Raw genomic sequence first — 24,730 nt, forward strand, 5'->3', positions numbered from 1 at the left:
CTCTTTAACTCAGATGTGCTGAACTTCATAACTATCCATACTGAACATTTACTGATTCCTGAATTCTGAGGACAAGCTGGCGGGTTAAGTGTTCACATTAAACAACAGCAAAAGACCCACTGGATCACTTACTTCAGGGACAACCCCTTTATTCTAACTGTAAATAATTTAATTAATAATTAAGTATATACGATCAGAAAGAGAGTAATGATATGTGCTATTTTCCCGTTTGTTTTTTTTTTCTCTTGATGGCCACACCCACAGCACATGGAAGTTCCCAGGCCAGCGATCACACCCAAGCACAGCTGTGACAATGCCAGCTCCTTAACCTGCTGAGCCACCAGGCAACTCCTGTCCTCGGATTTTTAGAAGATAAAAAAGAGAGCTCTTTTTGTTCAAGAAGGTTAAGAGATGAATAAACTTGGGCAGGTCTACCTGATTTCATATGAAAATCTGTCAAAGGAAAGGGAGAGGAATGAATGATTTGCTGGAAGACGTGTTTGCAGTGGTTGGGGGGGATTTCTCACACACTGAGGGGCTTGGTGTTACCATCCCAGAACCACACCGCAGCCCCTCCCTCAAATGGAAACCAAATGCCCTTATTTGGGTATTAGGCTCAATTACAAAAGAAGGAGGATGCAAAGAGACAAATAAGAACTGTTAGAGCCCAAGAGGGTGGAGGATCTGACCTCCAGTAGACCTTGAGACTCACTACACGTTCACTGTAATACATTAGCATGCTAAATGACACACCCACCTGTGCCCTGCTGGTTGATGGTTGCCATGACAATAAGCAGAAGAGCCCATTCTCTTGGCAAGTCTCATTTTCTCTCTCCTAAGTCAGTCTTTTTTTTTTTTTTTTTCCTTTTCTAGGGCCGCTCCTGTGGCATATGGAGGTTCCCAGGCTAGGGGTCCAATCAGAGCTGTAGCTGCCAGCCTATGCCAGAACCACAGCCATACAGGATCGAGCTGCGTCTGCAACCTACACCACAGCTCACAGCAATGCTGGATCCTTAACCCACTGAGCAAGGCCAGGGATCGAACCCATAACCTCATGGTTCCTAGTCAGATTCGTTAACCCCTGAGCCATGATGGAAACTCTCTAAGTCAGTCTTATCCTCTCCCCATTCTGAGAGATTTGTCACTCCTGAAATGGAGTATTGTCTCAGTTCTTGGTCCAAAACATCCCTGTTCTTAGATATGCCATGAGCATCCATCCCTCCCTCTCTTTACTCACTTCCTTCCCTTTTACCTTGACCCTCCTATATATACAGTGTCTCAGCCCAAGTCAGGGTAAGATGCTGATTTGCAAACTAAGTGTCCTTTCTCTGTTCTTTGGCCATTGAGTAACGCTTGTGCTGTTCCAGTCTCAGCTTCAGTTTTGTTATCGGTTACATGAATCCAAGTGCAAAAAGGGCCACCTTGGTGGAGAAAAAGGGGTCTCAGCCTGGGCTAGGACCCTGGCGCAGATCCAGATGACCAAGTCATTAACATAGGGTTTTGTTAGCGGAGGGTTGACTACATGGAGGCCACGATCAGAGAACTAGGAAGGACCAGTCATCATGGATCCACAGCCAGACATGCGTCGTTGTCTTCAGAATGGTCTCCAGCTTCCCCTGAAACTCACCCATTACTTTGCCTACTGGGTCCTCCTTCTAAGGCGAGTGCTTTATATGGCCCTTCTGATTCAAAACATTGAAGAGCAGCAACCGTGTAGCAGACATACTCTGAGTCCCGTGGATGCTACAAGGATTTCCCCTCCAGCCTGCTCTCCAGCCATCCTCTGCCCTGGTCAGGCCAGTCCACCTGCTCATAGCCACCCTAACCCTGGGCGGCCCTGTGTTGTCCTCTGCTGGAGCTTACTCACCTGCCAAGTTCAGATATCACTTGCTCTACGAAAGCTCCCCTGACCCCTTCCATACAGAATTGATCCCCTCTCCTCTGGAATTCCGCTGTAATGTGTAAATTATTTCTATCCCGGGACCTAACATCCTTGATCTGCCGTATTTGTTTAAATGTTTGTCTCCCCTCCGATACGCTAGACTCATTGAAAACAAGGACTTTATCTTTTTTGTTTTTGTAGCCCTGGAGTCAGGCACACTGCTTAGACATTTAATAAATGTCAGTTAAAATAAGCTGAGGGGAAAAAGATTCCTAACTGCATGTCAGAAGCTCTGGTTCTGAAAATAGGGGTTTGGAATAGAGGACCTGTGAGAAGAGCTGTATTTATAGGCGAGAGAACTACAGCTAATTTAAAAGTTTTATGATTGCCATTAGCATTTTTTCTCCCACATTTCCACTGCATTATTAAAGAAATGGCACACATTAACCGATTTTTAAAAGCACTGGCTTTAAATGGTTTTTGTACTGTTAGGGAAAGTTGCATGATTTGCGTTAATAACTTCTCCCTTTTGGCATCGTAAAACAATTTACATCATTTAAAATGGCATTTCTGAATTTACTCCATGATATCAGAGTTTAATCAACACCGTCCAAAAGATCCATATAGAGGTAGGGTTTAAAAAATCATTATTGAGTTGCACGGAGCAATTGCTCAACCAGTGCCACTGACTGGAATTCCTGGCAGCTTCTGGCACTTGCTTCTGGCCCTGAGTTCAGGTCTGCATGCACTTGGTGTTGTTAAAAAGGCAGCCCAAGAGTGATGGATCAGGAAATAGGGAAGGAGTATTTGGAATTGAAAGCATCTCCCTTCAGACAGTCTACTTAAATTACCCGAGAGAGAGGCCCAATCTCTTCTAATTTGGAAGAAGGGGATGCACCAAAAGAGAACCTGCAGCAAGTGCTCTGGAAAGTCGTGGGAGTTCGTGAACCGAGACTCGTCATAGAGTCAAGAGCTGAAGTGAAGCCCTTTGAATTATTCTAGTCCTGGGGTTTACACTGGCAGCTATAATCCCATCTGTCTGATGGCAGAGGATTCAACTTTTGGGTCCTGACCAAGTCTCCACTTAGTTACTGGGACGTTCTGGTCCCCTGGTTTTCTACAGTTCACTCCAGTGGGTGCCCATGCCATGCTGGGGCATGCTTAGAAACAAAAGGATTTTGGAGTTCCCGGCATGGTTGTGGGTTTGATCCCTGTCCTCGAACCTTCAGTGGGTTAAGGATCTGGTGTTGCTGTGAGCTGGAGTGTAGGTCAGATCTGGTGTTGCTGTGGCTGTGGCCCAGGCTGGCAGCTGTAGCTCCAATTCGACCCCTAACCTGGGAAACTCCACATGCCACTGGTGTGGCCCTCAAGAGCAAAAACAAACGAACAAACAAAAGGATTTTGTATCCTACCATTAGCCTGCTGCTCCGGACAGGCTGCACACAGATTTTCTTCCACCATAGGTAACATGTTTTGAAAACAAGTGGTGGAAAGGAAATAAAAACATGTTGAAAGACAAGGGTAAACGTATTTAAGAAATTAAAACAAAAGGATCATTTATTGTTTTTAATATGTAGTCAAATATGACAGCAGTGTTACACAAATTGCTCCCTTCGCCCCCTTCGAGAAATCCCAAATGTGTTGACTCCAATCGAAAGTGAGAAAAACATGATTTAATTCTGAAAATAGCAATTGACAGAGAGAACACACATAGCATTTGGTCACCACCAGCTTCCAGACCCTAAAAGATGAATCGTGTCACTGTGGCAGTCGATACACTGGCTTTCTTACAAAATCATCACTAGGAAAAAAACAAAAAGCAGAACACACGCTTTCCCACATACTCTAAGCAGAACCCGAAGAAATGCAGAAAAACTTGGTTGAAGAAGCTGTGTGAGGACATCTCTAATGAATTATTGCAATCCTAAGGTTCCCCAGGTAAACGATAGATGGCAAATTGATGGACTATAAGGAAATACATTCAAACTTAGGTAATTAATCTTACAGTGAAAATCAAAGAGAAGCCTGTGGAAGTCATGCAGCATCTGCATGACTGAATTTAAACAGAGGCGTCCCATAAAGGACTTTGCTATCAGACACCATTAGTGCAAAGTCAGATACAATCATTTTTACATTTGCAGGTTCAGGTATGTCAAGCATGAGGTCATCAGGAAGTAGGTGGACATTATCTTACCGTGAAAAAAATAAAATAAATGCGGTCTCCAGTGTTTCATGGACATGACCAAGGAAATAGAAATGAGACCGGAGGACTGGGGTCAATTCAACGTGCGCAGTTTTCCAGGTATTAAACCAAGTTTTGGAAAACCTCCGCCAAATTAACTTTCACCTGACAGACACGTCCTCGATGTGAAGTCCAAGGCTGTGGAAAACAGAAGCGAACTGGCAGCGGGCCGGGCTCACCCAGTCTTTCCTTTGGTTGGTTGCTGACCGGGTTTAGAGGGTCAGATTCCCCCCCGCCCCCGGTGTCCTCTTTCAGCAGCTCCACAGTGAGCTTTGTGATGCTGACAAAGGGTGCAGTTATACCCACTTGGAAATTCATTGACAAATATTCTGTGCACTGGTGCAACTGGCATAACACACAGACAGCCCCTGGGTGCCCGGCTTCTCCTCCTTTCACCCTTCAGCGTTTCAAATGACTATGAGCAGAATTACCAGAAACAGTAGTACATTCCTGGCACTGGAAGTTCCCATGATCCCAGCTGGCATGCAGAAAAAGGCTGTCTCTTTTTTCCCCCCCGGAAAATAATGTACTTCCCAGCCACCGTCCAAATGCCTCAAATGAGGCAAATGAGAGATTTGTTTTGACCAACCAATGAAAGGACTTTCCCCTTCTCAGCTAGGGACCTGAGATTTTGTTGTAATAAACACAAAATATGTATGTCTAGAGAAACTTAATTCGTTTCCCTAAAATGATTTTAACAGTTTTTGGTGGCTGACTTTGCCTGATGGTATTTTCAGAGTAGCCTAGTGGAAGACACCTAATTTGAGGTTTTATTTCCCTACTAAAAATATGACCCTCGGAATATATTTTTGTTCGATTACTTTTTAAAATGTTTGCTCAGACAGGACCACGATGTCTAGACAATAATATGGAGTCTAGGTCCCAAGGTGGTCAAACTTCACAGAGAGCCAGCTCAGGGTGAGCAGATGAAAGTACTTTCTCTTAGCCTTTCCTCAGGAAAATGATTTTTATTTTTATTGTACTTTATTGCCTGTGTGGGGCTGTCTCATGGTCTCTGGCATAAGGGAACCAAAGAACACAGTCATGCTTTGCAGGTCAGAGGGTGATAAATGAAAAGTCTCTCTTTGGTCCTTACGTGCCCAGAAGTAGCCCAATTCCCTGCAGCAAAAGCCTTAATGAGTTCAGGATTGGTGCCCTAGAAGAGGTTCAGGGGGGAGATGGCTGGGTTTTAGATTAAATGGGAACATCCTTCACTGCCTGTATGTCATATGCTTCTTAGCATAACTGGCAGGATCTGTGCCCCAGTGTCTCCAAGTCTGGATGACTTAAATTTGAGCTGATCTTCATTGAATATTTATTTGCACAGTGCTCTGAAGAAGCTGAAAATCCTGCTTGATGGCATATTTTGATCTTTATTTTTTCCCATGAATCATCCTCACCCACCCATCCCTATACTTCTTCCCACATAGCAAATGGTCTAAAATTAGTTTCATGCTATGAATCTCGTTGATAGGCACAAAAGGTTTATAGCTGCGTGATTAACAAGTGATATATTGGTCATGAAAACACATATTTCTGCAATGCTAGGGAAGAGAGAACCTGTTTTTTTTTTTTTTTTTTTTAAATCAACACTCCAGTGGTAATGAGAGAAATCACTGAGGTTTTTCAACTGGAATCAAAATGAATATATCACCATCTGCCAAGTCAAATTTTTTTTACTTTATTAAGAGACACATTTTTTTCTTAGTAATTCTCAAATGATAATAAATCCTATAGAAATTAGAAAAAGATGAGCACCAGCATATGATTTGCATAAATTTTTTTCCAGCGTTTTATTCTGGATTTAAAGTAACTGTGATTCTTTCAGTATGGACAGTGATCTGGAAATTAACAAGAAGTTACATTGAAAAGCCAGTGATGCTCTCTTCCATAAATTTGTTTGGAGAACTGATTCAGGAAAGTTGACGATTTTACTTGAACAATTATCATCTTGCTCCTCTGCGATAACTGTTGTGAGAGCAGTGGGCACTTTTAAAAGGTATGCCGGGCAATAATTAGGCAGATGTGTTGCAATTTAAGTTGAAATTAGAAGATCAACCTAATAAAAACCTTTCATATCACTATATTGTCTATGACAGTAGTAGAGAAGGAATATATATATACACACACTAAGGGACCTCCTGGGTTGGAGTTTTCTGATTTCCAAGATAGTCCTTAGAGAGGCCACTCTGGATATGCTTGTCAATATATTCTATCGCCTTAGACTTTGTAATCAAAGCTTTCAATTGTGTGTCCATATTAGCAACTTGTATTAAATAATTAAGAATGTTTCCAAAGTCTGCGTTGGTCTTTCAGCAAAGGCATGGAGGGAGACCTGATATTCTAGTTGGGGTTTGTTGTTATTTCTAGGCGTATTCATAACAGATTGTCTTTTATAACTTCTCCAACTTTTCCAATTGGTGCAGAATAGACACAAGTACAAAACATAGGGTTATTTATAGGGAATCACTGACCCTACAGGAAAACCAACATAAGGCACATCAAATCAGCAGAAACTTTGGCTTGGCAGTTTTAGATATTTCAACTCAGACATTTCCAACTTTCAACTACTTGGCACAGTTAAATTTCTTTTTTTTTCCCAAAGAGGGACAATTAAAAAAAAAAAAATCAGTATCAGAAATAGAAAGCTAAAAAAAAAAAAAAAAAAAAAAAAGGAAATAGAAAGCTCATCCAGATATCCTTAAAACTAGATGTATCAAACTTCAACTTCCATGCACATTTTGAAAGCAAAGATGGTGGAGCAAGATTTGTAGACTTGTGAAATAATCAAAACTCCTCAAGATCTCTGAGATGTTCCCCACCGAAGCAAAAATCACTGCAGCAGCTACTTCAGGGGCGAAAGGTAAACACCAAACAGCCTTACCTCTCGCCAGGGGAAGGTCAGGTCTCAGTTCCAGAGACAACTAGTCTTCTGACCTTCTCTCAATACATTTGTAAGACTGAGAAGTGGAGAAATAAATGAGGATAATGTTGGATTGTGGCTGAACTCGTGATTTTTAAAATCTCTTCTAATTCAAAGAGTTTATGATGTCAAGTCTTACTATAAATAAAAAGGCCTATGATAAAGATGAAGTGATAAGAGAAACGTTTCTTTTTTTCTCCTGATATATTTTTTTTCCACTAAATAATTCAGTATTTTCCCCAGTTTCACCCCAGGGGACATTTGGGAATGTCTGGAGACATCTTCAGTTGTCACAGCTGGGGTGCGTGTATGTGAGCTACTGTCACGTAGTCAATGGAAGCCCTGGAAGCAGCCCAACGCCCTATAATGCAAGGGGCCACTCCCAGCAGCCCATCCCCAGCTGAGAATTATGGAGCCCAAGTGTCAACAGTGCCGAGGCTCATAAATGACAAACAGCTATACACATGTAAAGTGCAAATGCTTCTTTGATCCACTGGTGCTTCCGGAAGACCTTGAGATAATGATGTTGATAATTCCTAAAGCCACAACAGAAATAGTAGGAGATGGTGAACTATTACATCTGGCCAGGAAGAACTCAAGTGACCCAGAGAGTCTTCTTGGGTCTGGGACAACTTTGGATGAGTAATTTTGCTTCTCATAAATGAAATTAACAGCTCATTTGAAACAGAGCAAGCAGCAGAGATGTGCAATGATGTATCATATTTCAGAAACATCCTTCAGGCAAATACTTGATAGTTCTCTATCTAAGTAGAATAGAAACTGGAAGTGGAAACTGGATGGAGTCATATCGATCCCAACAATTTGCAAAGCTGTGTTTGAGGATTTCACCATATTACAATGATCAGCAGACATGCCTCATCTCTCACTGTCTGTATTTCACAAGATTGAGCACAGGAACTTGGTTCCAGTAGGTGCTCAATAAATATTTAAGTGAATTGGGATGAATGAACAAATAAAGAAATGAATCAAAGTGCTCTGTAAAATATAAAGTGCTTTACAAACACAAGGAGACAGGAGTATATAAGAGGTGATTCCACGACCTCATAGTATTTGCTCAAAAAAACTTACGTTCAAATAGTTTAAAAGCAAAGGAGAATTGTGATAATTTGATAAGAAAGCCTGCTATGACCTCTTATGAAGATTATTAGTTTTTCAGGTACATTTGGAAAGAAATGAAACAAAGGCAGAACAATTGTTAAGTGGCACAAGAGAAACAGCAGAGCTAACGTAAATGGCCACAGGAAGGGGAGAGGAAAAGGAGCATGCCAAACCAAATAAGCACCCTGGAATAGCCAGAACTTGAAATTCCTGGTAGTTATAAAAATGACACTTTTTTTTTTTTTTTGGCCTTTTAGGGCTGTACCCATGGCACATGGAAGTTCCCAGGCTGGGGTTGAATCAGAGCTATAGCTGCCAGCCTATGCCACAGCCACAGTAAAGTGGGATCAAGAGCCATCTCTGCAACCTACACTGCAGCTCACAGCTATGCGCGATCCTTAACCCACTGAGCAAGGCCAGGGATCAAACTCGCATCCTCATGGATCCTAGTTGGGTTTGTTAACCGCTGAGCCACGAAGGGAACACCGAAATAACACCACATGATATGTCTTAAGACAGCCATGTGATAGAGGAAGATTGGTCCAATATTCTCTATTATAGGACAGAGCAGAGTCAGTACAACAAATCGAGTTTGATTTAGATGGACTCTGCCTTCTAAGCTGCTTGGTTAGCCTTAAATGCTGGGGAAGGGGTGTAGGCAAAGAGAATCGGAACAGAAAGGACCAGCCAGGAGTTTCAAGTTCAAAACACAGTTCTAATTCTGGGAAAACTACTATACCTCTCTGGGCCTCAATTTTCTGATCTACAAATGAAGAGTCAGATCACATGACCTCCCAGATTCTGGCGTCTTGATGTTGGTACCATAAGCTGGGGGTGGGTTGGGAAAGTGAAAGCAAGAGCAACCTTTGGGAATTCATAAAATATCTGAAAAATGTCTGAAGACATACAAAGCAAAAACTACATTTCAAAGGAGGAGGACACCATAACCACAGAATCTACTTTCCAGTTAGTTATTTAAATATTAATTTCTTATCATGGGAGTGTCTTGAATCAAGGCATGGGTTCTAGCAAAACTGTTTTTTATTATTTTAGGCAATAGACACTAAGGGCAGTACCAAATTGATATGCCCTTAAAATTAAGACATAAGATTTTTAAAAAAAGGCCTCAACTAAATAAATTATACTAATCTGAAAATATGTATGATCTGAATATTAGCAAAATTTAATTTCTTTCATATAGTCTGCATGTGCAAGTTTCTACATTTAAAATGAAGTTCCACAGATTTTGATGTTTTAAGGTGACAGCCCCTTACATTTGCATTCCAGGGATAAAATAAATCTTTGAAATTATTTGTTTGACGTACTTTCTTCCAAAGAGAAGTCTGCTGGTCAGCTCCTGGGCCTTCTCTTTGTTGTGAAGAGCACACGGGGAAATCAGTGGAAACCAGAGAGGCTCAGAGACGCTACACGACGGAGAGACGGAGAACTGAGCCAGATGAAGAATGCACACATGGGGCTTTGTCGTGGGAGAGGAAAGATAATTGGGACAGATGGCACGCCGAGGAAACAGGAAGAGAAAACGTTAATATGGGAGAAAAGGAATTTAAGCAATTTTGCTGTATGGTTTGAGTGTATCCTCCTTTGGCATGTTCTCAAGAACTGCATTGATCTGTCTTGGAAGGCTTTTAGGATGGAGGGGCTTTTTTTTCCCCCCTCAGAATGCACATTTGTGCTGGTACCAGGCCAATAGAGGTGCTTTATGTGGGTTATGTTGACATAAGGTTTTAAAAGTTTGTCCATCTATACATTTGGTCAGTCTGCATGATAATGACCTTCAAGGAATACAGGACAAAAACATTTTTCTTTTCCAAACTTGCCAATTGAGACTCACGGCAGTTATAGTGATTGTCCCACATGATAACACAGTGGAGACTTAAAGCTGAGTCAGCTGGTATTCTTTTCATTACTCCACACTGCCTCTCTGAGATCAAAAACATTGAGGCCCAAGAAATACCAAATCTATTTTTTCTCTTCTTCCATTTCTTCAAGGAGAGGGTATTTTAAAAGGAAGGACCTCTACAGCCGTGTGTAACAGAACTTTCTGCCATGACCGGGATTTTCGGTATTGTCTATTACGGTAGTAGCCACAAGCCACTTGTGACTTTTGAGTGCTTGAAATATGGCCAGTGCAACGGAAGAACTGAATTTCTATTTTATTTAACATTAATTAAATACTAAATAGCTACAGTGGACCAGTGGATAGTGTGTGGGACAGCAAAGCTCTCGAAACTTCTAAGAGAGCTGAGCAACTGCCCTGGGTGTCTCAAACTAAAATAACAATTGGGGGTAAATTATAATTTACTATTTATCTTAGTTTTCTATTTGTTAGTATATCTTGAAGTCCAAACCTTTTGTAAACAAACCAACATTGTTGGCTGCAGACCTTTTTCTTGACTTTTAATACTTGTACCTATTCACTGAATATTTTTACAAATAATTAAGATGACATAACTAACTTCCTCTCTAGCACCATTTAGCTGATTTCTCCAGAAGTGTGTATGTGCTCCTTTGCTAGTCTTAATCTGTAAAATGTTTGTTATTCTCTCTTACTGTGTTCATAGTATATTGTGATGGACAGATGCACATTTTCTAATATATACTACGTGTAAAGTCCACATCATCAGGGGCCATTCTGAATTTCCAGAAACTCTGTGTAAGTTGACCCTTCCTCCTCAGTAAATGGGCACCAAGAACAAGCCAGAAGTATAAAGCAGAGTGAGAGTTTCGTGAAAAACAACAACAACAACAACAACAACAACAAAAACAGGTTCAGTCAGCCTCTCTCCCTACCACTGAAAGAGTGACAAACAACAGAGGTTACCAACTCTAACACCTGGACTGGTTAGGATGTTTTCCCACACTTCAGCAGCCTTTTACTTCCGAAAAGTTTTCCTTATAACTTGCTGTTCCAATTCACCAAGCAATTCAGAGAGTTTAAGGTTATCTTACAGAATTGTCAATTTTTTGAATCAAAAACGGAAGAGAAGCTTTGAAAGAAATAAAGATAACATCACTACTTCACAGAACTGCAGAAGGAGTTGGATATATGTGCGTGTATATATATATGTATATATATATATATATGCAGAATTTATATAACTATCAATCACCCGCTATTGGAAGCCCACTCCTAACACAAAAGCAAGTGAAAGAAGAAGCATCATCTTATCCTACAAGGAATCGTCTGTGTGTTCCTTATGTCTTTGTAGAATACCCGTTGCACCAGTTACGTTGGCAAGTCATTTGGTTATTGCTAACTGACCAAACCTACTCCACAAGAAATAAGTTGGGTTATTTCATATAAACGGAACGTGGCTTTAGCAGAGAGATTGTCATCACGTCCTTTAATCACCTTGCTTGTCAATTTTTTTCTTTTTTTTTTTTTTTTTTTTTTTTGCAGTTACTAAGCAGGTTAGGAAAAAATTATCACCCTCATCAGGTACTTAGAAATGTAAAGTAAAATACACTTGATGGAAAATGGCACAAGTTTACACTAGATGATTGTGACGATAAAATATGACACTGTCAGTGGACTGATGTCATTCATTCTAGACACTGTGTACAGATACTAAGCTGTTAGTAAAGTGCTGCTTTCGAGACATCTCTGCTTCTTGATACCTGAATCTGCAAATGTTGTACACGGTGCCTGCGAGAACCAACAGCTTCTTGGCACAGGATGTCAGTTTCATGGGTCGAGATGTTGATGAAATTGTACACACAGTACCTGAATTTAAACTTTAGGAGCTCAGTAGATACATTAACCACATTCCTCCTCCGGGGAAGTCTTTCCTGTCTTCACTCATGGGGAAGTTTCAAAGTCTGGATTGTGATTACAGGGCAAATGACAGATCCCATCTAAGGAGCCTTTTGCATCTGCTTGATTTCACCAGGGAGGGAAGGGGTTGATATGAATGGGAGAGCGGCTCAAATAGGCAGGAAAGTGATTGGCACTGCAACTAATTGAACCTCTTTCGCTAAGGGACATAAAAATATTCTAATATTAAGGATTATTTTACAACTCTGTGGAAGTATGCAGAACTGCATCTCGCATTTGTTTTGTCTTGAGGACAAAATGCACTCTGAGATCACAAGAGCCTGCCTTGTGTTAGTCATAAACAAAAATATATTTATATATATATTTATGTAACTACTATGTGCTTTAAAGAAAATTACTGTATGATTCAGCAGGGTTCTTTCATTCTTTTTAACGGCAGGAATATGCTGACTTGACCGGCTTCTTAGAGAGGAATCGACAATGAAATGGGCCTTTCATACTGAAACAGAAAAAAGCAAAAAAAAAAAAAAAAAAAAAAGACAAACCAAAAACCCAACAACAACAAACCCATATGTTTAGAATCGCTTAACGATTTTGCCTCAAAACCGATTAAGGAACTCTTTGTATTGTTTCCTTTTGTTTCCTTCAGCCAAGAGCAACTGCGGCTTCATAGGACTTCACAGTTGGGAAGCGGAAGCAATGCTCCATGAAACAAATCAGATGTTTTATTTGGAGGCAGGAGAACCCAAAGCCTCTCTCCTTCCTACCACTTAGCTACAAGTCTGGCCAATCGTCACAGCTCATCTCTATCTAGGGTGTTTGGTAACAAGGAAGAGAGAGGCAGAGAAAAGATTTCACCCTGTAAAGTAATGAACTTGTTGGAATAGGTGGATCTAGACCAGAAAGACAAAATCCTTTAGCCACAGGTCTGGTGAAAAGACAGAAAGTCTGCTATTTTGTGTTTGTTTTGGCTCCTGCATCGGCTACTCTTCTTGGCCATCTTGAAAGAGTCGGCATTGCTCTTTGGAGTAAATGGGTTCAGGCTTTGGAACATAGTTATCAGAGAAGAATATGTGAACCAAAGGTGTAGATCTCTTGTGAACTAAAGCTTTATTATTATTTTTTTTCTCGATCCCTTTGCAACCCTGCACCTTAAGCCAACAGCACTGTAATAGTTCTGAAAAGTCCACAGGAGATGTTCTGAGTGAACTAGAGAGGTCATTCCACTAGGGAATTCTATGTTCAGTGGTAAATAGTATCCTGCATAAGATTTAGGTTTTGTTTTGTTTTGTTTTTTTACCCTTCCTGGGTTGGACTTGTCCAGAAATCTCATCTCCTTCCAGCTACAGCAGCTTAGGGCTCCTGTGTGTGTGTGTGTGTGTGTGGTGTGTGTGTGTGTGTGTGTCTTAAAGGTATAGGCAAATTTTTTAGTCTTAACACCTGTAAGCCAGCACTGGTGCTGTTCTGTTCTAGAAGTTTTAGCACTGCTCGGATACAATAAAACCTTCTTTCTCTCCAACTGGTTCAACTTCAGCATAGGCAGGATGGCCAGAACCTCTTCGAAACTTCATCGCAGGCCATCTGCTTGGGCGTCTCTGAAATAGAAAATGCCAAAATAGTGAATACCAGGGTGATGGTTGCATCATTAGAAAAATGTACCTGCCAAATATTTTAGATTAACTTCTGCATTAAATTATCTCATTACTGCCACAGTTGGAATTACACAAGCTCAAAGCACTCCACTTGCATCTCCATAATGGTATTATCGGCACCTCCCAGCTGACAGTCCGTTGTTGGCCTTTCCTGCCCCCACAGGACTGAGAGCTTCTCAAAGGCCTGGTTTATGCCTTATGCATATTTATGTTTAAAAGACTCTATAAATGTCCGAATAGGACTAGACAAAAATGAACAGTCATAAAAGACACATCTTCTTAATATATAGCCACTGACACTTCCTCTTCTCTAGAAGTTAATAATAATGTCACTTCATTTCATTTATTAATTGACTCAAAAATGTAAGGCCATACAATTTTGTACAGTTCTTAGAAGTGTGCTTTAAATTTGGTGTTAGACTTCCTAGCAAAAAGAGCCAAACAAACAGACAAAACTAGAAGAAAGATTGATCACATTAACATCTTGAGAATGCATGTATCAAGCTAAGACTTTCCCTAGGTGACTTTTTGTGCTTGAAAATTAAAATAACAGATGTCATGCCCTGAAAACTTGGGGTGTGGACAATCTCAAGCCTATGTAAGTAGCTGCACACATAGACACCAGTCCTAAAATACAGGGTATTTGTGTTGAAAAAAGGAGCATATTTCCCCCCAGCACCATGTCCATCAAACAGACCTTCTGTGATTTATAAATAGAAGCACCTAAATGAATTATTAAGTTACAACAGCAGGAGACTAAAATGCATTTCACGGCCACAGTGACACTAGAAACTATCATTCTATTTATCAGAGAGCCTGCAATTTGAGAGTAAATAAAACAATAAATATTAAAAGAAGTTTATTTCCATCTCAAGAATTTTAATGTGAAAAATGTTAGGTATCGGTATAGATATACTGACACGTGGGCTTTCTAGATTTTCCAATTACATTCCACTGTCAATGATTAATGGCTGTAAGAGAGTTTTCACATCAGGTAGGAATGAGTATTAGCTCTACCTTCTGGAAAAATACCGATCACGGTAATTGCATGCTGCCTACTAGTAATATCATGTACTGTCTATATAATATTATGTGGTCAGAATGCTTTATATTTATTAGCTGATTAAGTACCATGATGTAAGTGAAAATGAATTATCTTTAGTGCCCAAAAGAAGATAAAACTGAGAGGGCTAAATAGCAAAACACTGTGTCTTGGTTGGAACTAAAAATTATCAATGGAAATGAGTGTTTCTAGGAAGATGGTCACTGCACTGTAATTAATTTACCGTCACTCCTGTTTGTGGGAAATCGCCAAGATGCTCATTTGCTATAACCCTACTCTGGTTTGTTACTTCACGACTGGGCTTCTCAGGGCACAGTTGCCTTCATCTTTCTCTAAGTTAAGCAGCAACACTAAATCTGTTCCAAAGCACCACCTTCCAAGGCCCACATGACCTCTGGGTCTAGCAGGCAAGCACAGCCCTGTGAACCAGCATTAATTTATAACCCAGCACAGAAAGACAATGTGTTACAGGTGACCATTAAAAAGGAGGGCAGATTATCATCAAGAGACAGCAGGTGCTAGGGAGGATGTGATGAAATAGATACTGTAGGTGGGGAGGTGGATAAGTCCAGCTACTATGGGAAAAAAATCTGGAAATTCCTCAAAAAAATTAAAAATAGATGCACCACATGATTCATCAATTCCACCTCTGGGTATATTCCAAAGGAAATGAAAACAGGAGTTTGACAAGATAGATGCACTCCCATGTTTAGTGCAGCAGTATTCACAATAGCCAAGATATGGGGACAACCCAATGACCATCAATGGATGGAGGGACCAAAAAGATGTGCATATGTACACAATGGAGCATTATTCTGCCATGAGAAAGGAGGACATATTGCCATTTGTGACCACATGGGTGGACCTTGAGCACATCATGATAAACAAGATAAGTCAGAGAAAGACAAGTACTACATGATATCACTTATGCGTGGAATCTAAAAAAAGCCAAACTGAAACAAAAAACCCAAACAGTAAAACAGTGGTTACCAGGGGATGGGGACTGGGGAAATAAGATTGATGGTATTTAAGGCTATACACTCATATGAGTATTAAATAATACTGTCCTATAACTATGTAATGTGATAAATATCATTACAACAGCAACCATATTACAATATATCACTGTATCAAAGTAATATGTCATGTCTTATATTTACATATCAAATTTATCCAATAAAAAATAAGAAGGAGCACTATATATGGGAATGCTGATGAGGATGCTTGTGAAAGTTTTATTTTATTAAGCTCTTAACCACATTTCAGGCAGTTAGTAGGTGATTGACACACATGATCTAATTTAATATGCACAATTCAATCACTTACCTTTTGTACAAAACTGCTAAGCTAGTAAATGGTAGGTTCAAGATTTAAAATGAGGTGTATCTGCTTCCAAAGTTAATTCTCCCCAATCCTGAAATTAGTCTTTAAAATTCAGTGATTTGCGTATAACCCATCTGAAATATGTGAACATGGTTCTATTTTCATTTCAATCTTAAACCACAACATTAGCAACAACTTTTAGTCTGTTAGTAAGTCAGAATTACTAATAATTCTGTCTTAGAAGAAAATACTGCAGGATTATTGATAATGTTTATCATGTTCCTTGTGAACTCATCACAGAGGTCCTCAAAATAGCAAGTACAAAAATGTTGGCCAGCGATGCTTCCTCTGTCAACACAGTGCAAACTTGTTTTCTGAAATAACTGCATATCCTTAAAGAAAACATCTTTTGACTTACCACTATTCATTGTAGAAAAAAAAAAGAATATTCCAACAAGATTTAAAACCACTAGAGATCCCACACCCACACATAACGTGGTTCAACTATCAGTGTCCATCACGTTCGTGCATTTCGAAGACATGCAATTACTGCCAATACTGTTTTATTAACTCCTTTACACATTTAATTTACAATTAAATGCACCCTGAAAAAAAACATTATGACCTATCCCTCTCTAAAATTAGGATAAGTGTCTGTAGAGCCTATAACTCAATATAATTTATACAGTCAATTTGATTTTGAGTTTTTTTTCTCCAGATTTTTTAAGATTGTGGTGCAGAGGGTTAAGGATCTGGCACTGAAGCAGATGTGGTGTAGGTCACAGCTATGGCTTAGATATGCTCCTGGCCAGAGAACTTCCATATGTTGTGGGTGCAGCCAAAAAAGAAAAAAATAAATAATGTTACAGTGTATACCTTTGCTGCTCACCTAATGCGACTAGCTCTGATTCGTTCTTTTCATAAACTCTCAAAAGTGGAATTATTGGGCCAGAGAGAATGCACCCATTATTTACTCAAAGCACCTGAAATGTCTAACATGGTGCCACGCTGAAGAACATATGACCAAAAAAAAAGTGTGACACATGGTTTCTACATGGGAGATAAAAACTATTTCAGAGGAAAGGGATGCATGTTTCAAATAAGCATTCTAAAGATGAACAGAAAAGGACAGATGTAAACCAATGGCAAAATTATTCAAGATTCCTATTTTATTCGTGCAAAACTGAAAAATTTATATTTACTCCTACAGTTCTTGACTAGATGAAAGGAAAGGGCATTTCCCATAATAATACGGTAAAATTTACAATGAAACTTAACAAATGTCATGCAACTGGGGTTTTAAATACTGGGTCTGATTTTACGTTCTTTTACAATGCCTTTATATCTTAATTTTAGCTCTAAAAATGCCAAATAGAGAGTAATAACTTTACCAAAACTCTGCTTCCTTTCTAGAATGCGTTCACCTATCACAAATCAATTATATGATCTTAAATAAATCACTTGATTTCTCAGGGCCTTTGTCTCCTTATCTGTGCAATGATATCTGAGGATATGTTTTCTAAAATGGTAGTAGCATCCTTATACCTGCTTGCCTGAGATAACTGATTTTGAATATTGGAGAGGGAAAAAACAAAGATTTCAAAACTCCTCTATATTGTGGGGTTCTCCTGGTCACTGTCCACCCCCGCCTTCCTCCATTAACTTTTGGGATCCCTAAATTTAAAGGAAATCTATATAAATTAGTCCTAATTGAAGTCACTTCCCTAGGTCAATCCGCAGTTATTCAGAAATTTCCTTACAAATGAAAGCAAAGGGGGAGTACCCGTTGGGGCTCAGTGGGGTTACGAACCCAACTAGCATCCATGAGGATGCTGGGTTGATCCCTGGCCTCGCTCAGTGGGTTAAGGATCCCGCATAGCTGTGAGCTGTGGTGCAGGCCAGCAGCTGGCAGCTCCCATTCGACCCCCAGCCTGGGACCTTCCATTTGACTTCCAGAGACTGACTGAATATTTAATTCTCTTAAAACAGTCTTGAATATTGGTGCTACAATATGAGGCCTCTATGCAGTGGGCAGAGGGGGGTCTAGAAACCTGGGTATCACGTCTGCCTCTTCCATAAAATAGGATGGGTCACAGCCTAGCATTTAATACTTCCTTCTCCAGCTTTAGACATGTCCAAATCTCTGTTCTTTTGAGAATGGCTCATTCAAAGTGTTACAGAAACTGATGGGGGCCACAGGGTCACTTGCTAACAGAGCAGGATGTACGCTGAAAATTGAAAAATTCAAACCAGACTATAATGCTAATTCATTACAGAGATTCAGGATGCCGTGCCTTAAAACATGGCTGGGTATGATGTGTGGGTGATTTCTAATTTCATTTCGGAGAATTATTTATGCAATGAAGCAGAAGTAAATGTTCGCACTGATATGTCAGCACCGGGGTGGGCCTTGCAAGCAGGTATGCTCCCTAATTACTCCTTCAGAACTATTAATTGAACAGTCATCCAGAGCTGTCTCAATGGTCTGTGGCAAGATAATTAGCTGCAATATCCGCAAACAAACCTGCAGGGGACCCCCCATTAGCGGTGTACACAAACTGCAGCTGGAGACCTGTCTTCCAGCTCGGAGAGCAAAGCAGACACGGCTTTTTTATGTGCTGGGCGAACCCTTGAAAGGAAGTTACACGAGGCACGAGTGTGAAAGACACGGGGCTAATTTTGAAATTCAAGGCCAAGCTAGAAGAGACCTGTGGTGCTTGATGGCGCTTGACAAGCACTTGTTCCGAAATTTCTAGTGTTTTGTGCTGCTTTCTTCAGCAAACAATGGCATGTGGGGAGAGGCTGGGTCCTGAGGTGTGGGTGGCATCAAGTCTTAGGCCCAGCACAAGACTTGGGCACCTTCATGTGTTTTGTTTCTCAGTTTCCCCTTTTGGAAAATGAAATGAACCGGATTACTTTTTTTTTTTTTTTTTAAACCTTCTCTTTTCTTTTTTAACAACAACAGCAACAAAAAATTATTATTAAGCCACAGACCCTTTGTTCCAGGGGATTTTTACCTGGAAGCCAAACAGGATCACTCAGTCTTTTCACACGATGGAGGAACCCCTGCTCACTCACTCCCTGAGTCTTCCAGAGCATGTTTTTGGAAACCTACAGAACCAAATCTGCATTTCCCACCCTGGATACAAATCACACGGGGTCTTGTTAAAATGCAGATTCTGATTCAGCAGCTTTGGGGAGAGGCCTGGGACTCTGCATTGCGAACGAGGTCCCAGGTGCTGCTGAGGCTGCTGGTCCACACGACGCACTTTGAGTAGCAGGGGGAATGATTCTCTCCTGTCTCCTTGATCAGGAGATTTCTTTAAAAGTGGGGGGAAGAAAAAATATTGAACTCTGACTTTCCCTGACTCTCCAGCAGACCTTTGTGGAAAGTGAACTGGGTCAACCTTTCTGTGTTTAGTTTGATCTTATTTGACTGTCCAAGGGAAGGGGAGTATTTTCTTTGTCATGCTTCAAAATACAAATTATTCTCTAATCTCCTTCTTTTTTGTTGACTAGTACTTCAGCACAAGTTACATTCAGTTATAAATCTGGGTTGCCAGATTTAGCAAACAAATCTATAGGACACTGGTTAAGTTTGAATTGCAGACAAACAACGAGTAATTTTTTAAAACTATACTTCCTGGGACATAGTGACACTCAAAAAAATTCCTCATTGCGTATTTGAAATTCAGATTTATCTAAGTGTCCTATATTTTATTTGGCAACCCTATCCATAGGAAAACACTCTAATGGCTCTGGGCCCTGGCCAGCCAAACTTGCAATCTAATTAAAATGAATGACTCCTGTTTGTGGCTGCATTTCTTTACCTCGTGAATTGTAGGTCACTTTTTTTCTTAAAAAGAATAACTTAAACGGATGTGTCTATCTTCTGATACGGCCAAGAATTCTAAGCAACAACCCTTGTGTGAGGCAAAGCCTGGGTGTTTTTTTTTTGTTTTTGTTTTTTTTTTTTTTTTTTTTTTAGGGCTGCACCTATGGCACATGGAATTTCCCAGGCTAGGGGTAGAATCAGAACTACAGCTGCCAGCCTACACCACAGCCACAGCCACACCAGATCCGAGCTGCATCTGCGACCTACACCACAGCTCAGGCCAATGCCAGATCCTTAACCCAGTGAGCGAGGCCAGGGATTGAACCCGTATCCAATGGATACTAGTAGGATTCATTTCCGCTGCACCATGACTGGAACTCCCAGCCTGGGTATTTTTTGCATGTTCTCTATTCATCCTTTTGGTTATTTTTCCTCATGTGGAAGTTGCTTTATTGTCCTGCAGTTGCCTCTTTTCCAGCCTAAAATTACTACTTGCCAATGGTCTGATGCCTTCATTCTAGAACCGTGCTTTGGATAATCTTGAAGAATTAGTTAATAGTTATTACATGTCCAAGGTGAAAACTGCCCTAGAGCGTATGGAGAACTGTTGTATACTGGAAATAACAAAATTATTTTTGTTATCTACATGATTTTCTGAAAGCTAAAGTATTCTTAAAATAAAAATTAAGTGATTGTCTACTGCCTGCTAAATTAAGTACAAACTCTTTAACATGGAAGAAAGATCTTTTAACCACACATTTTGAATACTTCATGTCTATATATATATTTTTTTTCATAGCCCATTGGATTTAGGACACGATGAAAAATAACATCACCTGGGAGATTAAAAAAAAAAAAAGTGGAGTTCCCATCGTGGTGCAGTGGTTAACGAATCCGACTAGGAACCATGAGGTTGCGGGTTCGGTCCCTGCCCTTGCTCAGTGGGTTAACGATCCGGCGTTGCCGTGAGCTGTGGTGTAGGTTGCAGACGCGGCTCGGATCCCGCGTTGCTGTGGCTCTGGCGTAGGCCGGTGGCTACAGCTCCGATTCAACCCCTAACCTGGGAACCTCCATATGCCTCGGGAGCGGCCCAAGAAATAGCAAAAAAAAAAAAAAAAAAAAAAAAAAAAATATATATATATATTGACATCAAGGCCCACTTTGGCCCATGGATTGAGAATCTCTTGCTGGGGCCCCAGGCAGGTGTATTTTTTAAAAAGTTCTTCAGGTCAGTCAGATGCACTCAGAAGGTTGAGAATCAACTTCCATGTCTATATCCCAGTATTCCCTAATCTGAGCTTTTGCCTCTGGTTTTCCCCTAACCTGTATGCCACTTTCTTTACCATTTTTACTTATACAAGCACTGTCCATTTCACAGAATTTCCAGTAAAGCTTTCTGGATTCCCACCTACAGATTACTCTTCATTCTCTTGTGTGGTCTCAGACATGTCCTGATATTAATCCACATCTCTTTTCACATTTTAGCACACTTGTGGTTATTTCTGTGGTTGCATACATATACTATATATACATGTCCTTGGGGTCAAAGTCATATCTACGCAGCTCTGAAACAGCCACAGCAGTGCTGTGCTAAAGATATTTAGCACTGAAGTAGATCCTTTTGGTAACAACCGCCTCCTCTACAAGACAACGTGATTTTTCAGTAACAATCAGAAAAGGAAATGAGTAATAATAATGGCCAGAAAAGAAGCAGACTGGGAGAAAAAAAAAAAAAAAACTTCCTGTTTTGAACTTCATAGATATAATCATGCCAGCCACAATAATTACAAATAAAAAACAAAACAATACTACTGTACAAAAAGGGAAAATAGGAGCTCCCTGGTAGTTTAGTGGCTTAAGGATCTAGTATTGTTACAGCTGTGACTTAGATCATTGTGTGGCTTGGGTTCAATTCCTGGCCAGGAAACTTTCTCATACCGTGGCAAAAAATAAATAAATAAATAGAATGATAATGCATTTTTGAAAAAGAGGAAAAAGACACACGAAGGGGACTATTGCCAAATGAGTGAACACCAGAGAATGATTTGCACTTTGCAATAACAGAATGGAAGTAACTCAAGTTCTTTTTCTGTCTTTACAAACATAATGCTTTTGTTCTTTATTCTGAGTCTACTGTTTTAACACAGATGTATGCAGTATGCCCTAGGCTGGAGACCCATTGATCCTGAACTTGTACAAAGGACTCCAGAATCTTGAGGAGTAAGAGTTCATTTATTCATAAGAGTTCATCTATTCTCTATATGAATGCACATAGCTGAGTCTGCCATCAGGGGCCAAGTGTGTAACTGGGAGTTCTCTGAATTAACTTTCATGCAGAAGACAATATTGACTAAAAGAAAGGTAAGAAAACTACTCTGTCAGTAAAATAGTAACTGAATCAACTCTTGAGACCTTAGATCAGCAAAAGTGTTTAACACAATTTAGAATTTCAGGCACATAATGATAATAAAAAGCTCATCTCTGGAGTTCCCGTCGTGGTGCAGTGGTTAACGAATCGACTAGGAACCATGAGGTTGCAGGTTTGATCCCTGGCCTTGCTCAGTGGGTTAAGGATCCGGCGTTGCCGTGAGCTGTGGTGTAGGTTGCAGACGTGGCTCGGATCCTGTGTTGTTGTGGCTCTGGCGTAGGCCGGCAGCTACAGCTCCAGTTTGACCCCTAGCCTGGGAACCTCCATATGCCACAGGAGCCGCCCAAGAAATGGCAAAAAGACCAAAAAAACAAAAACAAAAACAAACAAACATCTCTTTAGTCAGTTCTACTGTGATTATACCCTTCTCTGTAGACAGTGCACCCCCTTATGACCTGCACCTGGGTCAGATTGCTCCCCAAGCCCTGCCCTTGGTTCTGCATTGATCTACCAAGTCCAGCAAAGCGCCATCACAAGGAGACTCACGGGTGTTCCTATTGACTTGAGCAGATCTTCCACAGTTTGTGCCAGTGAGAGACCCAGCATCCAGATTCTTTTTCCCTCTTTTGACTTCAGCCCATTATGGGCTATTTTGTTGCCCCAAACAAGAATGACTGGCCGCAGTGACTACTAGCATATCCCCATGGGTATACCTGCATTCAGTCAGCCAGTAAAATTGCTACTGGAGCCCCTATACGTAAAACACGACACTACACTCTAGGCATTTAAGCACACTATGGGAAAAGAAGGTATTTGCACACAAAAGCTTGAACACACTTGAAGCTAAAAACCCACTGAGAAGAGATTTGATTACTCGGTATAAAGTCAAGCATGTGCTGAAAATATTTGACAGTAAAGTTTATGAGCTTTGAGGAATGAGGCTTTCATTTGGATTTGAGTCATTAGAAATGGCCTTTCTTTTTTTTTTTTTTTTTTTTTTTTTAAGGATTTTTATTTTTTTCCGGAATGAAATTCTCAGTGCAGCCTCAAGGCTAATTGCTAGACTCATCCCAGGTCTTCAGAAAACCTCAGCCACTGGTTTTGTTTTCCCCTTCTCTACTTTATCCCCTCCAGCAAATTTAATAACTAACATTTTCTTTCTCAGGGTTCCTCTTGCATCATTTTGAAAATACGCACTTCCATCTTTTCTACACTGCTCGTTCTATCTGGAGACAGCCCTCCTCATGACCTGGCCATATGATGGCATGACACTACCTCTGATCCCTTTAGATTAAATTCTCCCACCCTTATCTTAAATCCTCATCTACATCTGTCTATTGCGGACCCTAAGCAGTCACAACAACGGCAGAAAAAAGTCGCATATTGGGGTTAACTCAGCCCAAAGAATCACACTCTTTCAATTGTGAAGTCAGTGATGAGTTCACTCTTTTCTTCTTAAATCTTTACGATACACCCCAACTCCATCCAATCCCCATCCAGTGCTGTCCTCTCTCCACCTCGCATTTCATCGCCCATTTTTACCAAGGAGCTTAGGCTATGACCCCGCGAATCCTTTTCTCCTTCTATTCAGTAATGCCTTTGTATCTACGCATCCTTCTTATCTGAAATAAAAAGATAGTTTTCCTCTGTTATATAGTTAATTTCATTCCTACTCAATCTTGTCTCTGCCATGGTACTCCATTCTTCTCTCCTTTGCAAGAACCTTAAAAAAACTCTCTTTTCATTATTTCTTTATCTTTTTTTTTTTTTTTTTCAGGGCTGTACCCATGGTATATGGAATTTCTCAGGCTAGGGGTCAAATCAAACCTACAGCACAGCTCATGGCAACACCAGGTCCTTAACCCACTGAGCAAGGCCAGGAATTGAACCCGCATCCTCATGGATACTAGTTGGGTTCGCTAGCGCTGAGCCACCATGGGAACTCCTGTTTCTTTATCTATGCCTTACACCCAACATCAGAAAAACAAAAACCACCTCTACTTAATGTCTGCCTGAATCCACAGCCTTCACATTATACAACTGCTTTTATCCCCTTAAAGCTCATGTCTGCTCCTTCCCTTGAAACTGCATCCTCACAGGTTACAAATAATCTCTTTGTCAAGTTAGTACATGTTTCTGTTCTAATTCTTTGGTGTCTTTAGACAGTGTAACTGTTGCCTACTCTTTGTTCTTATCCTCTCCCTTTTGCTGACTGTCTATGATGGTAAATTCTCTTACATCTTGTTTTATAGCTTAGTTTAGTTTTCCCCTCTTACACGCATCTGCTTTCTTGATTTATAAATGTTAAATGTTAACACGTCCTAAAAGAGCCATGAGCTCGCTGAGCTCTCTTCCCTGTAGCATTCTTTATTCTCTTGGGGTTCAATGCCCACTATTGCAACTTCCAGCTTTTCTCACCTAATTGCTCTACCTTAATTCATTCCTTCTCTTCAGTTGCTTTTTTGAAGAGGTCCAATTGTGATATGACCAATTCAAACCAAAAATGCTTAAAATCTACCCCCCTTAT

General features: G+C 40.4%; 1 protein-coding gene across 3 annotated transcripts in view; it reads right to left on the reverse strand.

Moving 5' to 3' along the window:
- PLXDC2 (plexin domain containing 2) overlaps positions 3,414 to 24,730 on the reverse strand; it is a 416,934-nt gene continuing 395,617 nt past the window's right edge. For all 3 annotated transcript variants that reach the window (XM_021064961.1, XM_021064962.1, XM_021064963.1), the window contains exon 15: positions 3,414 to 13,557. In XM_021064961.1, coding sequence (XP_020920620.1) covers positions 13,441 to 13,557 — 117 coding nt within the window. In that variant the 3' untranslated portion in view covers positions 3,414 to 13,440. The remainder of the gene's footprint in view (positions 13,558 to 24,730) is intronic.

The sequence above is a fragment of the Sus scrofa genome, chromosome 10, assembly GCF_000003025.6.
Source record: "Sus scrofa isolate TJ Tabasco breed Duroc chromosome 10, Sscrofa11.1, whole genome shotgun sequence".
Taxonomy (NCBI): Eukaryota; Metazoa; Chordata; class Mammalia; order Artiodactyla; family Suidae; genus Sus; species Sus scrofa.